The sequence below is a fragment of the Halichoerus grypus genome, chromosome 3 (genome assembly GCF_964656455.1).
Source record: "Halichoerus grypus chromosome 3, mHalGry1.hap1.1, whole genome shotgun sequence".
Taxonomy (NCBI): domain Eukaryota; kingdom Metazoa; phylum Chordata; class Mammalia; order Carnivora; family Phocidae; genus Halichoerus; species Halichoerus grypus.
Genome location: NC_135714.1, coordinates 98,109,157 through 98,129,458, shown reverse-complemented (window position 1 = coordinate 98,129,458; position 20,302 = coordinate 98,109,157). Strand labels below are relative to the sequence as shown.

Here is a 20,302-nt window from a genome sequence, read left to right as displayed (position 1 = left end):
CTTCTTCTAGTCTTCCTTCTCTTGCCAAGGTTCTCATGCACGTGTAAATAATAATAATACGTGTGTGCTTTTCTCCTGTTAATCTGTCTTATGTCAGTTTAATTTTTAGGCCCTGTTGGAGACCCAAAGACGGTAGGTAGAGGAGAACCTTTCCTCGCCTACAGTTCTGCTGACAAGGATGATGTCACTGGTTAGACGCTGCTCACCCCAAGCTGCTGCAGCGGAGAGATCCTGCTGATGTGGAGAACAGAGGCAAAAGAAGCATAGAAAAAATCAGACTTCCTTATAACTCACAGCCCACTGACAAGTACCTGGGACAGGCAGACCTTCCTCCAGGAACTCAACTGCCTCAATGTTAATACTTGGCTAAAGGCAAAGGCAACCTTAGCTTGACATTAGCTGGACCTCCAGGATCCTTAAGTGTTCTTTAACATATAAAAATCCCTTTGGAAGGGCGCCTGGGTGGCTCAGTTGGTTAAGCGACTGCCTTTGGCTCGGGTCGTGATCCTGGAGTCCCTGAATCGAGTCCCGCATCGGGCTCCCTGCTCGGCAGGGAGCCTGCTTCTCCCTCTGACCCTCCCCCCCTCATGTGCTCTCTCTCTCTCTCTCTCATTCTGTCTCAAATAAATAAATAAAATCTTTAAAAAAAAAAAATTTTTCAAAAATCCCTTTGGAAACTTCCTTTATCTCTACCCACCCACCCCCAGGATATATGTTAGCACTTATCCTCCAAACATATGGCCCACTGATATACATCTGAAGGGTCTCATGAATAAGGTTTTACTAGACAGTAGTAAATGACCTTATCCTTTTTTTTTTCTTTTTCTTTTTTTAATTTTATTTGTCAGAGAGAGAGAAATAGAGAGAGAGCACAAGCAGGGGGAGCTGCAGGCAGATGGAGAAGCAGGCTCCCCGCTAAGCAAGAAGTCCGATGTGGGACTTGATCCCAGGATCCTGGGATCATGACCTGAGCCGAAGGCAGACGTCCAACTGACTGAGCCACCCAGGCTTCCCTGTAAATGACCTTATCCTAATAGCAGTTAGCCTTTTGAGGTCCTGGAAACCTTACTTTCAAATTCCTTGGAGACTTAAGCTATCCCTAACCCCCTCCAACTTGAAAGTATATAATTAGTCACTCCTCACAACCTCAATGCAGCTTTTTTTTAAATTTTTTTTTAAAAAGATTTTATTTATTTGTCAGAGAGAGAGAGAGAACACACAGGGGGAGAGGCAGTGGGAGAGGGAGAAGCAGGCTTCCGGCCGAGCAGGGAGCCCGATGCAGGGCTCCATCCCAGGACCCTGGGATCATGACCTGAGCCAAAGGCAGTTGCTTAACCAACTGAGCCACCCAGGCGCCCCAATGCAGCTCTTTCTGCCCACAGTCCTGTGCCTGTGCTCTAATAAAACTACCTTTTTTGCACCAAAGACATCTCAAAAATTCTTTCTTGACCATTAACTCCTGGATCCCAACATTTCATATCACTGGGACCTCTGACATAAGCCAACACAAGGTAAAAATTTTTACCTGTGTCCTAGGTCTCTGCCTGTAAGATCCAATGAAAGCAAAGTGGTAAGAGTCTCTCCTCATGTTTTTCCTTTTTCAAATTTAGATTAGCAGGAGAAAACTGGTGTGAACTAGTTCTTCAGGCACAGTGATTTATGAGTATTCCTGTTTTCGATTTCTAATGGCTGTAAAAAAAAAAAAAAAGTAAAGTTTAAAAAACAATCTCCCTAGACCTCAGCACCCTCAGAGGGTTCACCTCGTTTTCCCCTTCTGGGGGATAATACCCTGCTTATTCTTGTTCTGAAGAGGATGCAGCCTTAGAAGATGTCCCAGCTAGTGCCTGGGCCTCACATGCAAATGAGATTGGATTGTTACAGCAACGCACTCTGTGCACATTACCTGGAGAAGGACTAAACTTCTCCTACCAGTAGCCCAGTGCCGCCCCCCCCATGAGTGCACAGCGAGGCATTGAACCTATTCTCTTTTACAGCAGGGTATTCTTTATTTCCTTGCTCTGTTAACACCGCAATCTTACCAGTAAAGAAAGGGAAATTTGATTCAGACTGGAATCAAATCTATTGATTTGTATAAGATCTGAAAGCCATTAATGCCTTTGTAATTCCTCAACACCCCATAGTCCCTAATTCAGCTACCATCTTTTTTTTTTTTTTAAGATTTTATTTATTTATTTTAGAGAAGGAGAGAGAGAGCATGAGCAGAGGGGAGGTGCAGAGGGGGAGGGAGAGAGAGAAGGAGATAATCTCCAGCAGACTCTGTGCTGAGCGTAGAGCCCCATGTGGGGCTCAAGCCTACAGCCCTGAGATCTTGACCTGAGCCTGAAACCAAGAGTCCGATGTTTAACCCACTAAGCCACCCAGGCGCCCCTCAGCTACCATTCTTATCTCAATTCCAGCGGACACGGCCTGATTTACAGTAATTAACCTCTGCTCAGCTTTCTTTTCAATTCCATTGTACCCTGACTCACAATTCCTCTTTTCATTCACATTTAGAGGGAAACAATTAACATAGACTGGTATGCCTCAGGGATATTGCAAGTCTCCCTCAATAATTTCCCAAGTCCTTAAAGCCAACTTAGATTCTAAGGCTCCACTCTTGCTCAGTATGTTGATGATCTTTTACCTTGTAACCAGACTAAGCAGTGTGCTCTTACAGGAGCTGAAAGAGGCCATAAGGCCTTTTAATCTAAACTTAAAGGGATACAAACAACTGTTAACCTACTTAGGACAGGAGGTATCTCAAGGCATTCCAAAGCTCACTCCCAAATGCCATCAGTCAGTTTTGTCTATCCCTCTCCCACAGATGAAAACAAAACCCCAAAAAACAGCTACATAAATTTCTAGAGGCAGCTGGCTACAGCTGCAAATGAATTCCTAAGTTGGCTGCCCTTGCTACCCTCCCAAATACTACTTCTGAGCCCATTTCCAGGCCCTCCTTAACCTCCTTTAAAGGCTAAAATTAGCACTGTCCACACCCATAATTCTTGGCTTACCTAATTTTGACAAAACTTTTCACCTATATTGTTATGAAAATACTGGGATTGCTACGGGAATTTCAGGAAAACCTTTGCCTCTCAGCTAAGTCCTTGCTGTCGGTTGGGCCGTGCGAGGGCAGGCATGCCGTCTTGCCTGCGCGCACTAGCAACAGCTGCCTCCCTGACGGAGCCAGTACCCTTAGATCAGGCTTCCCATTCACCTTTATGTTCCTCGCGCTACGTCTGCTCTCTTACAAGTTCACAAGACAACCTCTTCACCTGGTGGCAAATCACCCATGAACAGGCCCTTATCATTCGACCCCTCTTTCATCTTCCCTTGCTGGAACACTTTAAATCTGACTACACGATCATCCCATCCTTGATAAGGGACAGCACAACTCCATTCCACAGGATTGGTCTGCAAATATAGAAGCCACGAGAGGAATCTCTTAGATACCCCCTTTACACAACCCAGACTTAAGTTCTATTTTGTGATCATTCCTACAGAGGAAACTTCTGGGGAAACATAGTAACTGGCCATGCCATAGTTTCCCCATGTGAAACCCTTGAGGCACACTCTCAGCCCAAGCTGCTAAATGTATAGCTCTTACCAGAGCCTGAACACTGGCAAAAGGAAAAACTGCCAGCTCTAGATATGCCTTTGGAGCCCATCGGGCTGTTGCCACAATCCTGTGGATTCTTAACCTCTGCTGGTATTCCTCTTGCCAATGGGCATATAATTGCTGCCGTATACAAGCTATTCACTTGCCTACTAAAATTGTTATTGTTCGGTGTGCAGCCAAACTAAGGAGACAGATACCGTATCTCTAGGGAACAATAGGGCTGACAAGGCTGCTAAATATGCAGCCCAAAATAGAACTCCTTTCCTTTTTCCACCCAATTTATAAACCTGCTTTTATCCCTGACTGATATTATTAACTATTCAGGCAAATACCCCACAATCTTGAAAAAGACAAATGGATACAAAAGGGTGCCAAACAATTAGACAGATTATACATTGGGTCAAACAGACTTCCTGTGGCCCCCTTTCTTTTGTCCTTTTGACTTGCACTTATCTCCCATCAGATGGGACATATGGGTAGATGCGAGATAGTTAAGGAACTAAAAGATAATTGGTTCTTCCCTGGCATCCACAAAATTTCTGACCAAATTATCTCCCAGTGTACTACTTATAAATCTCACCAAATTTCTGGAGGAAACCAACATACCTCAGGAAATCCTCCAAGGCCCACATTCCCCCTTATGGAACCCCAAAATGGATTCCACAGATTTATCTCCAGTGTCAAGCTATTCCCACTATTTGGTTATTGTCTGTATATTTAGTGGATGGACTGAATGTTACCCAGCCAGAAGTACCAATGCCACAACAGTGGTGAAGAATTAATAACTGAGAGTATTCCTTGTTTGGGCATTGTTTTATGGATTGGGTCAGAGAAAGGAACTAATTTTACAGCAGAAATTAACCACTTGCTTGCAAAAACTTTGGGGTACTCATTAAAATTTCACACTCTTTACCATCCCTAATCCCCAGGGCAAAGAGAACATAAAAATCCAGACATCAAGAGGACTTGAGGAAAAATCTGTCAAGAAACTGGATTTAATGGCCAGGAGCATTACCTCTGGCCCTTATAACATCTGGAATACTCCAAAGAGAAAATATAACATCTTTTGAAATAATATTTGCTCACCCATTCCTACTGGCATCTCTAAACCTTCTATTCCTGGATTGAGTGAACATTATAGGGGTGTAAGTGAAAATTTTGATGCTATTGATATAATGTGGGCTGGGAGTGAATGGTCAAAAAGAATTCTTGAGACAGTGCAAAAAGATGTTTTTATTATGGCAGGGGACAGGACCCATGGGCAAACAAGAGATGCAATGTCATTGGGAACAAAGACTGGTTATATACTTTAAGTTGGGAGGGGGAGAGATAAAGGAAAATTTCCAAAAGGATTTTCATATATTAAAGAAGACTTACAGGATCCTGGAGTTGTCAAACTAAAGTTGCTTTTTGCCTCTAGCAAAACATGAACCTTATAGCAGTTGTGGGTTCCTTGAGGAATGTCCTACTCTGCCTGCCTCAAGTAGTTGTCAATGGACTGCAAGTTGTAAAGAGGTTTAATTTTATCTACAATTCTTTTGCCTTTGTTCTCCTGTTCTTATGACTAGCTGTATACAAGACCTAACTAGTCTAAATGGAGCATATCATCAACAGGTAAAAATGGCATGGCCTCTGATGACTGGCAAGCTTTGCCATCCTTTTGACCAGAAGATTAGATATACAACACCGTTTTTAGAGGGAAGCACACATTATCATCTCACTGAGAAGACCTTTATGAAGTACTACTAACCACTCACACTGCTATCAAAATAAAAGAAAAATCCTTCTGGATTCACACAAGCCCTGCTAAGTTAGACCAGGATCAGCACTCCCAGGACAATTGGAAGACCATCCCTAGGGGGACCTTAAAGTAAGGATTTCCCAGGCAAATTCCCAGGTCCCAAAAGCAGACAAAATCATGAAGTAGACTGCTTTTCTCAAGATCACAGATCAAGAAACTTCACTTCTACCTATTTTCTCCCCCATTGGGTCTTCCTACTCCCAGAAGGAAATAAAAAAGATAAAAAAAAAATCTTCCTTTTAACAAAGACTCCCCTTTCTTTAGCCATTTATTAAAAGGCTGATTGGAGGGGCACCTGGCTGGCTCAGTCTGTGGAGCATGTGACTCTTGATCTCGGGGTTGCGAGTTCGAGCCCCATATTGGGTGTAGAGATTACTTAAAATCTTCAAAAAAAAAAAAAAAGAGGCTGATTGGATATTGACTGTCTCAATCTATTCCACTCTCCCTCTGATCCTCTACTATGGACTGTCCTTCAAACTGGGTCTCACTTGGGGCGCCTGGGTGGCTCAGTCATTAAGTGTCTGCCTTCGGCTCAGGTCGTGATCCCAGGGTCCTGGGATCGAGCCCCGCATCAGGCTCCCTGCTCAGCGGGAAGCCTGCTTCTCCCTCTCTCACTCCCCTTACTTGTGTTCCTTCTCTCGCTTTGTCTTTCTCCGTCAAATAAATAAATAAAATCTTTAAAAAAAAAAAAAAATTAAAAAAAAAAACAAACAAACTGGGTCTCACTTATTAACTCTTACTGTTTCCTCAGGTTATGCATAGACCTGACACCCCCTTAAACCACTTTTCCAAACCCTGGCCACATTAACTAATCACTGGATGCATGACAGGTTATGGCACCCATGGCCAAAACACATCATTCTTCTCTTTTTGTGAGTCAGTTGTACATGGAAAAGCCTCTAGGGAAGCTCAAGAACTGTCCTTTGCTCAAAGACATTAGAAGGGACTTTTTTTCCCTTTGCACTGAAAATCGCGGTGGTACTGGACCTTTCCCACATGACATACCAAGGCAATATTACAATCAAACCTTGTGGTCTGATTCCACAGGTAGCATCCTCGAGCCTCTCATGAAGGTCAGAAATGGTCTCATTACTGACTCTTATGGTACTGACACTTGCCAAACTACCAGATTTTACAGCAGGCTCACAAGCCACCCTTGTGTAACCTGGGAGCAGCTGAACTGCCAAAGGCCAAAGATTACATATGGGGAGCCAAAAAATTTGCACTCAACCTGGTCACGTAACAAAACCAAGCCTTACAGCTCCTAAGGCCTAATTGCAGGCCTCCTCTATCTGATCTTTCACAACGTGTTCTGCTCCCATAGACTGACAGGGATACACGGAAGATGGAAATGTGCAGATGACAACATGACAGGTGACAAGATACACCAAACCCCAACTTAGTAGGTCACAAGTTTCATTCTGACCTTATCCATGAACAATACTGGTCTTTTTATCTTATGTGATGATAAAGTTAAAGAGTTCCACCTAGATGGTCAAGATGATGTGGACTCAGATTCCTGACACTCTCTGTAACCAGGTACTCCACCTTAAATGCCAGCCAAATTACAAACTTGGGCTCCTTTGATCATAAATTAGTGCCACATAAATATACTATATGTGATGTTACAGAAAACTGGCTTGTGCATCACAATTCTAAGTTTTTATCAATATTGACCTCCCTTTTCCCAGGCTTTGGAACTTATGAGTTGGAAAGGCAGTTCTAAATCTTTCCATAGAAATAGAACAAGAGTTCAGTATCACTACAGAAACATTGGAAGCCGTTCTATCAGAAGTTAATAGTTTAGGCTCTGTTATACCCCAAAGTTGCCTCACCCTAGACACACTGACAGTCCAAAAGGAGGAGCTTATGTAATCATTGCTGAAGCATGCTGCTTCTATGTAAATGGCTTGGGACAAATAGTGTCTAACCTGCACCCTTTGAAAGACAAGATAAACACTCTCCATCAGATAAATGAAGTCCAGCCATTTTGTTGGACTGACCTATTTCCAGGGATAGGAGACTGATTTAATGGGGTATGAGGAAATGTGCTTAGATTTGTTATTTCCTATTTATTCTTATTCTAATCTATGCTCTTCTTTCCCTTTGCAGATAGATCCCTTGCCACTTGGCTGCTAACTCAATTCTTTCCACAGTCACCAATTCAGCTTTTATGTGAAACTTCTAAGGAACTTTCAGACAGAGGAAATGAAGGAGTTCACAGCATGTCACCCCAAAATATGCTGCTTTGTCACATTGATTACTTTAAGTTAAAGGAGCTTGAGGTGCAAGAGGGGCACCCTGACCTACCTTAATTCTTCCTGACAGGAGATAAAACTCCCATGCGAAAGATGCCCTCCCTCTACCAGGAGGAAGAAAAACAGTCTTATCACCAGAGATGGGGAATCAGGCTGAGAAATCTGTACAAACCAACCTTGTTACACTAACGTTTATCTTCCTAGGCATTTCTCCACAATTTACTACCCCTGGCCCAAACCCCTTTGTTTAAAAGGTATAAAAGCTTTCTGTTCTGGTCACTTCTTCGAGTCTTCATTCTCTTGCCAAGATTCTCATGTACATGTAAAAAAAAAAATAATAAAACGTGTGTGCTTTTCTCCTGTTAATCTGTCTTATGTCAGTTTAATTTTTAGGCCCTGTTGGAGACTCAAAGAGGGTAGGTAGAGAATTTTTCCTCCCGTACAGTGGTCATTTTCTTTCCGCTAGCACTCTGATCTCTCAGGGGATTACACTCCCAAACCTTCGGGTTATTCTTAAATTCACTCCCATGAGGTACACGCAACATTCTCACGATTTGCTCTCTGGCCCCCTTATAAACTCATGCTCATAATTATGACGTCCATCTCATTATAGCTGTTTGAGGATTAAAGAAGTGTAACGGGCTATGTACACAATACAAAACCTATCAGAGGGGGCCCTAAACCCTTGGCATTAAGACCCCAAAGAACAGGGATAAGGAAAGGGGACCGTGGGCAGTTCCTGGGTGGAATCCATCACCTGACAGGAACGGGATTTGATGGTGACTTCCGGCGCGGCCAGGGACTTTTCCTTCTAGCAAAACCTGTCTAACCAGTTTACTCCGCTTCCGGGTAGTGGCCGCGCTGCCTGCCGGCTGTCACGGAGACAGCGGACCTCCCGGCGGCGCCTGCGCGCTGGAAGAAGAGGGCACCGGGCCCGTTTCCGGGTATGGTGAGCGCGCATGCGTACGCGGGCAGACTGGGGCCAGTTTAGGGCCAGGTGAACGCGGAAGTACAGGACGTGAGGGTTTGCTGGCTGCTCCGACTGTGGTGGGGCAACTGGTGCGAGATGGAGGAGGGCGCAGCTGCGGAAGATGGTCGGGACGGTCCCCGGGAGCGGCTAGGCTTGGGTGAAGCTGGGAGGCAGCAGCAGAACCACGAAGTGCGGTCTCAGTCCCGGGCCGACCGGTTTCCAAAGCATTCCTACTGGTTGGATCTCTGGCTCTTCATCCTCTTCGATGTAGTGTTGTTTATCTTCGTGTATCTTTTACCATGGTGAGTACTCTGAACGCAGAGCTGAACCGGTAGGGAGCTTACCACTACAATTGGGGGGAGGCAGGGTAACTGAATTCCAGAGAGTATGGTGTGCCCATGGTAATAATATAGCTGGTTAATGGCGGGGTCAAGGGGCGGGTGGTGTTGGGGTCGGGATGAGGCTGGAATGAAAAGTGTTCTTCCTTGCACCTCAGCGAGGGTCTTCAAAGAGGTGTGGAAGAAACTTGGCTTCATAATTTTTTTCTTATGTTTTGGAATGAAACCAGCTGGGTTTGAGTTCCTGCACTACTACAAAGGAATTAAAGAAGTTATTTAGCTTTTCTGAGCTTTATTTTTCCATTTACCATTTGGGACCAGTAGTAACCAGGTCATAGGGGTGTAGTGAGGATTAAATGAGATAGTAATTTATCTAAAAGCGATTCGCATTTTTGCCTGGCAGCAGTAAGCCCTTAACTAAAGGTGTTGTTACTATAACTAGTTTGACCTCGAGTAGGCCAGATAGGTATCTCAAACAGGTCCAAGCCTGAACTCTTAGGAACTTCTTACCAAAATGTACTTATTTTTCAGTGTCCCCATTTCAGTAAATGTTAACTTTATTCATTCAGTACCCCTCCCAGAAGCCTGGGACTCTTTGATTTTCCCCTTTTACATACACCCACACATCCCAAAACACCAACTGTTTTTAAATAACAAAATTCTGTAGGTTCCACTTGCAAAATCCTTGCTCTCCATTTTCATTGCCACTCACTCTGAAAAGACAGTTTTGGAAGGGGATAAGGAAAGGAAAGGTAGAGAAGGGGCAGGGGAGCAGAACCAGAAGAGGGACATAGGACCGAGATGATAAGGGAAAAATTCTGGAGAGAAGCAGTGAGCTGAAGGGAGGGCCTGTGGAAGAAAAGCAGTGCAGCTCATTTGGACATCGGGGAGCTCTGTTGGACTTTGGAGTTGTTGACTTACCATAAATTAACTTTTCTCAATCATGTTTATGAGTTTGCAATCCATGATAGGCAATTATGTCTTCTTTCCTCACCCCCAAAATTTTGGCAAAGATTTGGGCATGAGCTCATTGTATCTAAGGCCCCATTGTCGCTGATTTCTTGGATAATGTGACAGATTAGAAGGCAGAGGGTTGAGGGGCGCCTGGGTGGCTCAGTGGTTAAGCGTCTGCCTTCGGCTCAGGTCATGATCCCAGGTTCTGGGATCGAGCCCAGCATTGGGCTCCCTGCTCTGAAGGAAGCCTTCATCTCCCTCTCCCACTCCCCCTGCTTGTGTTCCCTCTCTCGCTGTGTCTCTCTCTGTCAAATAAATAAATAAAATCTTTAAAAAAAAAAAAAAAAAAAAACGGGCAGAGGGTTGAGTGGGTGAATGGAAGAGATGGATATTTCTATAAAATACTCTGCCACAATATTTGTAGTTTTCACTCTCCTCTACTTCCCCTCCTTTTTTGGTAGAGACTGATACCTCAAATATGGTGATTTTTTTTTTTTTTTAAATGACAGTTTTCAGGGGCGCCTGGGTGGCACAGTTGGTTGAGCGTCCGACTCTTGGTTTCGGCTCAGGTCGTGATCTCAGGGTCGTGAGATGGAGCCCCGCGCTGGGCTCCACACTCAGTGCAGAGTTCTTTCCCCTTCCCTCTCCCTGCCCCCTGCTCCCTGCTCCCACTTTCTTTCTCTGAAATAAATAAATAAAATCTTTTTAAAAAAAATGACAGTTTCAGCTCTGGGTAGAAAATGGAAGCCATAGGAGGAATACTCCAGGCCTTTTTTTCTTTCTTAACAATATGTAAATCATTTAGGAATAGGAAAGTGACTGAGACGATCTAGATTTTCAGATATTGGGGTAAAGTATTAAAACTGGAAGGAGACATTGTTGACAAATATTTGGTTTTTACAGAATTGTTTGCCTGATGTCTAGATTAAGAAGTTGGCTCCTGGAGTGGATTCTGAAAATGACTACAAACTTCTTGAACAAAGAAGACAGGATTGTGCAACAGAATTTTAAACTCTGAGGGACTTTCTTTCATTTTACATACTCTTGCTATTCCTTTTGGGGACTATATTAAATGGGTAATCTCACCCATTCATAGCTAAGTTCTTAAAACTACTCTTTGATTCATGTTTAAAAACTTTTCAGACATCTGATGGCTTTATAGGGGCTGAATATTAAAGCATTTATACGTAAAGGTTTAATGTATTCATTAACAAATATGGTAATGTCTTCCCTTTAACATTTTAAGGTTTAGCCAGGGTTTAGTATGATGCAAAAATTTGGTGAAATATTAAGGTGAAGTATTTAAAAATAAATTACTCAAAAGCAAAGGAAGAAAAAGGAGTTAAGAGCTGTACAGAAAGTGCAGGCCCAAAATGTATTGGCTGTTAAGTACCAGTTTAATTTTTAGATTAAGTGGGCCTCTGTTATGGTCGCCAGATTGATACAATCTCAGAGGAAGTATATAATATCCAACTTTGGAAATCTAGTGTGCATGTCCTCTTACCTGGATGCTTCCCCTTGCTTCCTTTTAAGTTCCTGAACTTCCCTAAAATAGGACTGTGTTTGAAATCTTTTTTTTTATAATTGTGATTGTATTAAGAATGCTTGTAGCTAACGTATGTTTTTGTTTTTATAATGTCTGTACCTTAAATACTTCAGCGAAGTCATTTCAGCAAATATTTGATCACTTACTCGGCCAGGTACAGTAGTGAGCAAAAAAGACAAAAAATCCTTGCCTTCATGGAGCTTACATTCTTTTATATCTAAATGTTAGTAAGAATTTACATTCTAGGAGTGATCAGCTGGTGTTTAATCAGAAAGGTCACACTCCCAAAGCTACTAAAAGCCCTTCAGAAGCTAGTCCTATTATATAACAGATACTCCTTTATGTAACAGATGTTAGAAGTGGGCTCTTGTTGGGGCGCCTGGGTGGCTCAGTCGTTAACCGTCTGCCTTCAGCTTAGGTCATGATCCCAGGGTCCTGGGATTGAGCCCTGCATCAGGCTCCCTGCTCGGCGGGAAGCCTCCTTCTCCCTCTGTGTTCCCTCTCTCACTGTGTCTCTGTCAAATAAATAAATAAAATCTTAAAAAAAAAAAAGGTAGATATGGGCTCTTGTTGAAATTGGTGACATTTGGGGCGCCTGGGTGGCTCAGTTGGTTAAGCGACTGCCTTCGGCTCAGGTCATGATCCTGGAGTCCCTGGATCGAGTCCCGCATCGGGCTCCCTGCTCGGCAGGGAGTCTGCTTCTCCCTCTGACCCTCCCCCCTCTCATGTACTCGCTCTCTCTCATTCTCTCTGTCTCAAATAAATAAATAAAATCTTTAAAAAAAAAAAAAAAAAGAAATTGGTGACATTTGATACATATGAATTCCCTAAATATTTTGAGGATATTCACGTCCCTTAGAAACAGAGTGTAGATCTGGTAAACTCTACATGCTCTCTCTTAATGGCGTTAGAATGAAATCCAGGACTGATTTTGGAAGATTTTAGTTGCCTATTGCCCACTACAAGGTAACAGTTATGCATCCAGGGTACTGTTGCATCTACTTGGAGAGAACCTTTTATGCAAAGGTTGATGCATCTAAAGAAACACAAAACTGGAATTTCATTGAGTATATCAAACAGTATGAACTGTTTTTCTGCTGCTTGCTAATAATTTTGTCCAATCAATGTTTATTGTGTAGCTAAATTTGGTCTGATTCGGATTTTGCATTTGTTTAAACAAATTACTTGGTAGGTAGCAGGGTTTTGAAAGGATTAACAGTTCTCATGTAGTTTAATGTTGTGTTACACACAAAGATTTATAATTTTATGTTTCTGAGGCTAAAATCAGCCCACTACCACAACTATTGAATGTTCTGAAAATTTCTAGCAGAGGGAAGGTAGCAAGGTCTTGGTGTTATGACATAACTGTAAGTGGTATACAGAAATGGTTCCAGTATGAGGGTGAATCTTTTCTACAGCTGATGAATAAGAAATTATACCTACTGTGCCATCTCAAGTATAGTGAGTGCTTACAGCACTCACACTTGAAGGCTAAATGGGTAAAGGCTAACTGGGTAAGGCTGAAGGATGAATGGGACACCAAGAAAAGTTGGCAAACTTGCTATGACGAAAACAAAGAATAACATCAATGTGATTTTAATCTGATGATAAATTCCTTTGTAAATTTCAAAGACTTAATTTCATATAAATGAAATGATTATTTTAATAACCATTTGTGAAATGAACTGGCTGACCAGTAACTGTGACAAAGTCTTTAGGATTTAGGAGTCTATGAACCTGAAAATTTAGGACAGAAACCTCTCTGTGTATCTAGTCCCTAAATGGCATGGGGATACATTCAGAGACTACAGGATAATTTATTTCAGGTCGTTAAGGTTACTTAATGTAAATTATGTTCGAGGATAAGGATCATCAAACTATGGCCAATGGGCCAAATCTGACCTACTACCTCTTTTGATCAGGCCTGTGAGCTAAGGATGATTTTTACATTTTAAAATGGTTGAAAAAAATCAAGTGACTATTTCATAACATATGAAAATTACATGAAATCAAGTTTCAGTGTCAATAAAGTTTTATTGAAACACAAACATGCCATTCATTTACATACCATTTACGGCTTCTTTCACTACAGTGGCAGAATTGAGTAGTTGTTTGTTACAAAGACCCTATGGTCCACCAAGATCAAATTATTTACTATCTGGCTCTCTCTAGAAAGTTTGCCAACTCCTTTGGAGCCCTGCGTTAGACCTCACTGCAGTTACACTTTTAGGAGCCTCCAGTGATAACATTTTATGATTAGTGATACTCCAAGTACCCTTGAACTTTAAGGTAACTTAATTTCTCATAAAATACATAATCAATCAACATGTGAGGAGAGGAAGCCACAATTCATGAATGCACAGAAAAGTCCAACCATGTTAACATAAAAATCAGTTTATCTTTTTATTTGACAGAGACAACGAGAGAGGGAACACAAGCAGGGGGAGTGGGAGAGGGAGAAGCAGGCTTCCCGCTGAGCAGGGAGCCCGACGTGGGGCTCGGTCATGACCCAAGCAGAAGGCAGACGCTTAACAACTGAGCCACTGAGGCGCCCCCAAAATCAGTTTATCTTAAAAAAAAAAATTTTGAACCGGAAGAAACTCATTTCACAGAAAAATCAACAGTCTGAAGATAAGTATTTTGAACATTACAATAATTATAGGTTGCATTATTTCAGAAGTTACCATAATTCTATAACCAGAAGAAAACACGTATAAAAATTAGGTACTCTAGAAATAAAAATTTTACATGTGAATAGTTAGTAATTATGTATTCAAATCTGTATTTGGAGTGTTGAATCAACAAAAACAGTTCCTAGTTAGTACTATTACATGATTCAGGTGGTTTCAACTGGACAGTACTTTAAAAAGAGCCAAAATTAGATATTTCTATTTGATGTTGCAACTCAACTGTGAGTTAAAAATACAAATCTATGAGACTGCTGTTAAATAACAGAAATTAGTTTATATGTTTCAAATAATACATTTTTAACTGGACATCTTGACCAAATAGAAATCTTAAAAAAAAAACTAGACAAAAGTTTTTCAAAGTTATTAAAAATACTTGAAACCCATTTTCTAGTATTTTACAATGTTATAAAAGCAATAATTAAATACAATGTTATGTCAAATACAATTTTAGAAACTTTACAGTATTTACAAACCCTCCATACTAAAAGTTATTTAAAAATATGCTTTCTTAAAAGATAAAAGTTTAATATAGTTCATATTCAAGTATTTCTAAATTAAGAGAATATAAAGTAATAATCACCCTACTGTTACAGTTAGAAAAGGCTAGTAAAAACTTCTCTAGGTGGAAGATAATAAATGACCAAGATTTCTTAACTGGGTGAGATTAGGTTTTTACAAGCAATTATTTTGTATTTATCTAGGAATACTCATTTTTAATCATTTATATTTTAGAATATTTTAACAATTTATGGAGCTGGTCAAAACATTAAAATTTACTAATCAGATTACAGAATTAAGTTATATGTATGAAGTTTATTAATGTAAGAAAATTTTTAATTCTGTAATTTTCAATTTTCTTACATGGACAATACAACACTTAGCCACAATACATTTACCAACTTAGTACAAAATAAAATGACAACTAATGAAATAAAGCAATTAATGTAACTTAATTTCATTTATAAGGTCATACTGATAATGGAAAATTCCTTTATTAAAAAAAAAAAAAGCCCTCTCCGTGAAAGTAGGGTAAAATGACTGTTTAGAAAAATGGGAGGGATGCTCAAATTAATACATTTCATTAAAATTAAACCCTCTACATGAAGGTAGAAAATGAATCTGGAACCCAGAAATACTCGGATTCAAGAATCTGAAAATCATTAAAATGGGTTGACCTATAAAGAGAGGTTAAGATGATAGCAGGGAAAATTTAGGCAGTCACAGTGACATCCCCAGTGGGCCCTAAGTTAAATTCCTAACACTGGTTATTAGCAGCCCAAAATAAACCAAACCAAAATAAAACCTTTCACATTTCATATAAAATTAGAAAAAAATGTAACAAATATACTAACGTTAAGAATTTCACTTATTTTTAGCTTACATGGCTGAAGTAAGTTTATGATACAACAGTCAAAGTCCTAATTTATGTTATCGAGGCATTATGAAGATTAAAATTCTAGGAGCAAAATTAAGTTTCTTCTGTTCTGACCTTAAGAATTTAATTTAAAAACTGCTTTATCATTAAGGCTCCCCCCGCAAATGCTATCAATTTCATGGGTTGGTATTTTTTAAGACACTTAAAGGGATCATATGTAGTAGACTATCACAGAAGTCAAAAACAAATGGGTGAAGCCCTCTTTTGGTTGGTTACCCATTAGAAAGAAAGTGCTTCTTCATAAAGCAAATACTGCTTTGACTACACAAACTATGTATCACCTGGTATTTTTCAATTAGCATAGTTTACCAATCTACAAATGTGAGTACTGGTTAGTTTAATACTTACGGGTCTACTAGCCACATATAAAGGAGCAAATTACATTTTTATTCAACTGCAGCAGTGACTTTTTGCATACCCCCTGATTTTCTGTTTTGCAGGCACGCCAAGACTATTCAAAGGGAATTTCTAAAATATCCAATAAATTGATCACAAAATAAAAAATATATATAGAAAATTAAAGTGATTAATGACTTTAAAAATGCCACGGTTTTAGTTTCATGTATCACTAGGTTTGGTCAGTCAATTCCTATTATATTTTCATGGCCTCTGAGAAGTATAAGCTTACCAGTTTCATCACTTATCTATTACAGTATATACTAGGTTTGTATCTCTGCTCAGAAGGGCAGTTTGAACCAAGACTGTTGTGTAACACAGGTGCTAGCCCTCTTTCACTCTGAGATATTGCATGATCATTACAAAAACCACCGCTTTCTGGAACACAGAGCTTGGGTCTCTGATGGTATTTCAGTCTGTATGTATCAGTCATGCAGCTATCAACTGAAAAATAGGTAGTTAATGAAATGGTCTCATTTGGACAGGTAGAACTAGAGTCTATTTCTGGTTGGCAAAATGCATCAACAACTGTACCCAAGTCTGCCTGAAAATCTTTAGTTGAAAAGCTTGACAGGTGGTTTGGTGTGTTGCCAACATGCTCTTTTATTTGAAATGTTTCCTTAAGTCTTTGATCATTCATATACGTACCTACTTCTGAACTTGGTTCTGAATCCAAATGTAAGCTGTGCTTTGGAAGACTAGAAGAATTAGCTTTAAACATCTCTGTAAGTTTTACATTAGGTGCGGGATCATTTTTCTCTGACTGTGGCACACTGGTTATAGCATATTTCTTTGGTGGCAAAGGAGGTGGTGGATTATGGCTAACAAGTTTTGGCATCTGACAACCATCAGACCTGCAGGTTGGCTGAATTATATGTTCCCTGGACAGAGAGTTCTCAGAGCAACATTGTTCCATCATAGTTTGCTGCTGGATGAGGGGAGAAGTTTCTGGCTTTACCCCAACAGGTCTCATGTGTGAAGACCACAGTGAAGATGATGAGACTACTTCATTACTGTTCATTCTCTTTCCAGGAGCAGAATTATCATCGTGAAAAAGTAAACCTGTTCTCTCAGAATTTTCTGTATTAAGCCACTCAGAAAATTTGCATTCACTTGGGGTTTCAAGTTTCTGTTCACCTGACTGGTGGATATGCTCTCTTGCTGCATTGTCCTTGAGTATCTGTGGACCTGATGAAGGGAATAACTTTCCATTTGTTTCACGTATCTGTGACCTGCAACAGAGAAACAAGGACAAAGCTAAAAGGCAAAATTGGAGGAAAAACAAACATTTGTCCTGTAGTTTAACTTCTCAATATATACCTGATGTTATTTTTATAACATAACAGAAATGGGAAGATATTTGTAACCATTACCATTTTATACTCTCTGACTCCAAAATGTATGCCAAAATACATGAATGCCAGAAACACCTGTCATTACCAAAATTAGATCTCTTATAATCAGAAGCATAATTTAAAAAAATTCATTTCAATTTACAAACACTGAAATTACATTTATTTGTAATAAAATGTAGCATAGACTTAAAAAAAATGTTATAAGCAAACACTTCAATACCCTAAAACACTTCTTGACCAACATTACAAAGCTTATACCAATAGAGACAACTGACATACAATGCTATAAGGATGGTATACAAATTAAAAATAATTTAATCAAGATTACCTTTTTTAGGTAATAATTAACTTCTGAGATGAAGATAAATGATACCACATTGCAAATTATTTTTGTCATGAAAATTATTTTTCTCACATGAATTGCATGGAATTCAATTAGAGCGAAATGATGAAAAGAGTAGAGGCTTTGCTAGGTAGATAAGAGCTGCATTCAAATTTCAGCTCCACTGCTTTGAGCAAATTACTTAATAAGAGCCCCTAATTTTCTCTTACTAAATACCACCCACCTCATAAGAATGCTGAAGATTATAACCATCATGTATTACACCTGGTACTCTGTAGGCCCTCTATCCGTAGGCCTATATCCTTTTAATGATCCCCAATAATACAGGCATCATAACATCATGGATTTTTAGCCTGATAAAGAGTTCCTATAATACATGCATTTAATACGAAAGATTTTAGTATTTCTAAATATCTTTGATTACCTTTTCATCAAAGGATTTTTTATTTGTAGATGTGACTCTGGGTGGAACTCATGAGATTTATAGCCTACTTCCAAATTCTTGAGTTCTTTTCTAAAGCCTGAGGCTAGGAGAGAGAAAAACAAAATTATTTAAATGATCTTTTATAATTTACTGCGTGTATAATTCTCCATAATTTACGTTTCCTACAAATAGGTAATTCTCTTACAACTAACGAACAAAATTAATTCTTCAAGATTCAGCTCAAATAATATGTCTTTTCTGAATACTTTATACAAAATAAATGGCTGTTTCTATCATCACTTGAAAACGTTAGCAATGCCCAAATAACACTATTGCTGTTCAACTGTGGGGAGCTATGTGTTTCCCCTGTCATATAACACATAGTCTTTGCTGACAAAATGGCGGGGAAATCCTGCACTTGAAGACAGATGGCTTGGGTTGAAGTCTGGATTCACTACTTATTTGCTAGTAGCTTTAAGCAAACCTCTCAATCCCTTATAATCTCAGTTTCCTCATTTATATGAGATAATGACACCTATTTTACCTTCCTCACAGGAACATTAGGAACGTCAACTGAATTAAAACATGTGGAAAGGTATTATGATTAACATGTAAAATGTTAATATCATCACTCTGTAGCTACCATTTTCTGATTGCTGACTCAAGTTGTAAGAGGTTCATAATAATTATTTCATTTAATCTTTAAAATTGAACATTATTTTTTACTTGAAAGATAATAGATTCTGGTTATTCAGACTTGGGTATCTGGCAGAAATTTTCTTGAAAATTAAAGAAGTGAACCTGTCATTTCAAGGAAAACAACCAGTCATTTATTGCCACTGATAAAATTCAAATTTTGAGATGAAAATAAGAATTTTGGAAAACTTGTATCCACCACCATGAGTTTTTAGCTTCCCAAGAATTATAAAGGCTTTCTGCTAATATTTGTGGTAATATTAACAAAGGTGTTTTTTTAAAGAAACAATATAAAGAAATGTATCAACATTTAGAAGACTTGCATAATTTAGCAAACCAATATTTTCCAAATAAGGATATACTGATGTTACAAAATCATGCCTAAGTAAAGTAAATCATTCTTTTTTTTTTTTTTTTTTTTTTAAAGATTTTATTTATTTATTTGAGAGAGAATGAGATAGAGAGAGAGCATGAGAGGGGGGCGGGTCAGAGGGAGAAGCAGACTCCCTGCTGAGCAAGGAGCCCGATGCGGGACTCGATCCCAGGACTCCAGGATCATGACCTGAGCCGAAGGCAGTCGCTTAACCAACTGAGCCACCCAGGCGCCCAGTAAATCATTCTTTAAATGAATAAATTTCCCAAAGACTAATACAGTAATTATTAACATATATAGCCCATCAAAACAAAAGCTCTTTGAGGTCCTCAGTATTTTTTAATAGTATAAAGATATCCTGAGGTCAAAGCACTGCTTCAGTTGACTGAAAATAGTCTTTAAAAAATCTCAGTCACAACTGTTCTGTGAAACAATTTCCCTTTTTCTACCCAAGGAGGTTGGGTGACCCAAGTGATGCTATATAACTGGGTAAGTGACAGCATTTAAACCAGTCCAGGGCTAACTCCAAAGCCAGTGGTCTTTCCACTACCTGCAAGCTCTCTTAGTCACACGCCACTAAATTCCTAGATCGTCATACAGAAGCTCCTCCTGACGAAACTAGGCCCCCAGAAGATATCAAAATATATGGCTTTAGCTTGAATATTCAATTAATTCCCTATACTTCTGTAAAATTCTAGTAAGTTTTCAGTATCCTCCCTTATTTTTAGATGGCATTTTCATCATGTTCATTTACATTTCCTTTCATTCTCATGCTTCTGACTGTACTCCAAGTCTATGAATTGAAGATTGCAAAGAAAACAAAATCAAAGTTATTAAAGCAGGAACTTTATTTTTTAAACAATAACAAAGAACTTTATCTTTGATGGCTTTTATCCCTAAGTTGATCTTCTGGGTACATTTTTAAAAACTGCTCTGTCAGTCAAAATTCAACTGGAATCTATAGTTGATCTAAACATCTTTATAAATATTATCCTGTAAACAATCTATATTCGATCATCATCAGCCTCTGCAAGTTAAATCTTCAATTTCCAAGAAACAGTTGTATAATACATATGAGAATTTAATACCCTATATGCAATATTG

General features: G+C 39.5%; 2 protein-coding genes across 3 annotated transcripts in view; one reads left to right on the top strand and one right to left on the bottom strand.

Moving 5' to 3' along the window:
- Window positions 1-8,619: 8,619 nt before the first annotated feature.
- Window positions 8,620-11,132, top strand: ARLN (allregulin). Its single transcript, XM_036091785.2, has 2 exons — window positions 8,620-8,950; window positions 10,844-11,132. Coding segments are annotated over exons 1-2 (207 nt in total). The 5' UTR covers window positions 8,620-8,744; the 3' UTR covers window positions 10,845-11,132.
- A 2,732-nt stretch (window positions 11,133-13,864) lies between these two features.
- The window catches only part of USP53 (ubiquitin specific peptidase 53), a 66,405-nt gene continuing 59,967 nt past the window's right edge, over window positions 13,865-20,302 (bottom strand). Inside the window, exons 15-16 of one of the 2 annotated variants that reach the window (XM_078069182.1) lie at window positions 18,130-18,232; window positions 13,865-17,239 (exon numbers count right to left, since the gene is read on the bottom strand). In XM_078069182.1, the coding sequence (XP_077925308.1) occupies window positions 16,252-17,239; window positions 18,130-18,232 (1,091 nt within the window). In that variant the 3' untranslated portion in view covers window positions 13,865-16,251. The remainder of the gene's footprint in view (window positions 17,240-18,129; window positions 18,233-20,302) is intronic. The other variant, XM_078069183.1, reaches the window with a different exon arrangement.

Bases quoted from the DNA above. Each gene is read 5' to 3' on its own strand.
- ARLN (XM_036091785.2), top strand. From the start codon at position 8,745: ATGGAGGAGGGCGCAGCTGCGGAAGATGGTCGGGACGGTCCCCGGGAG.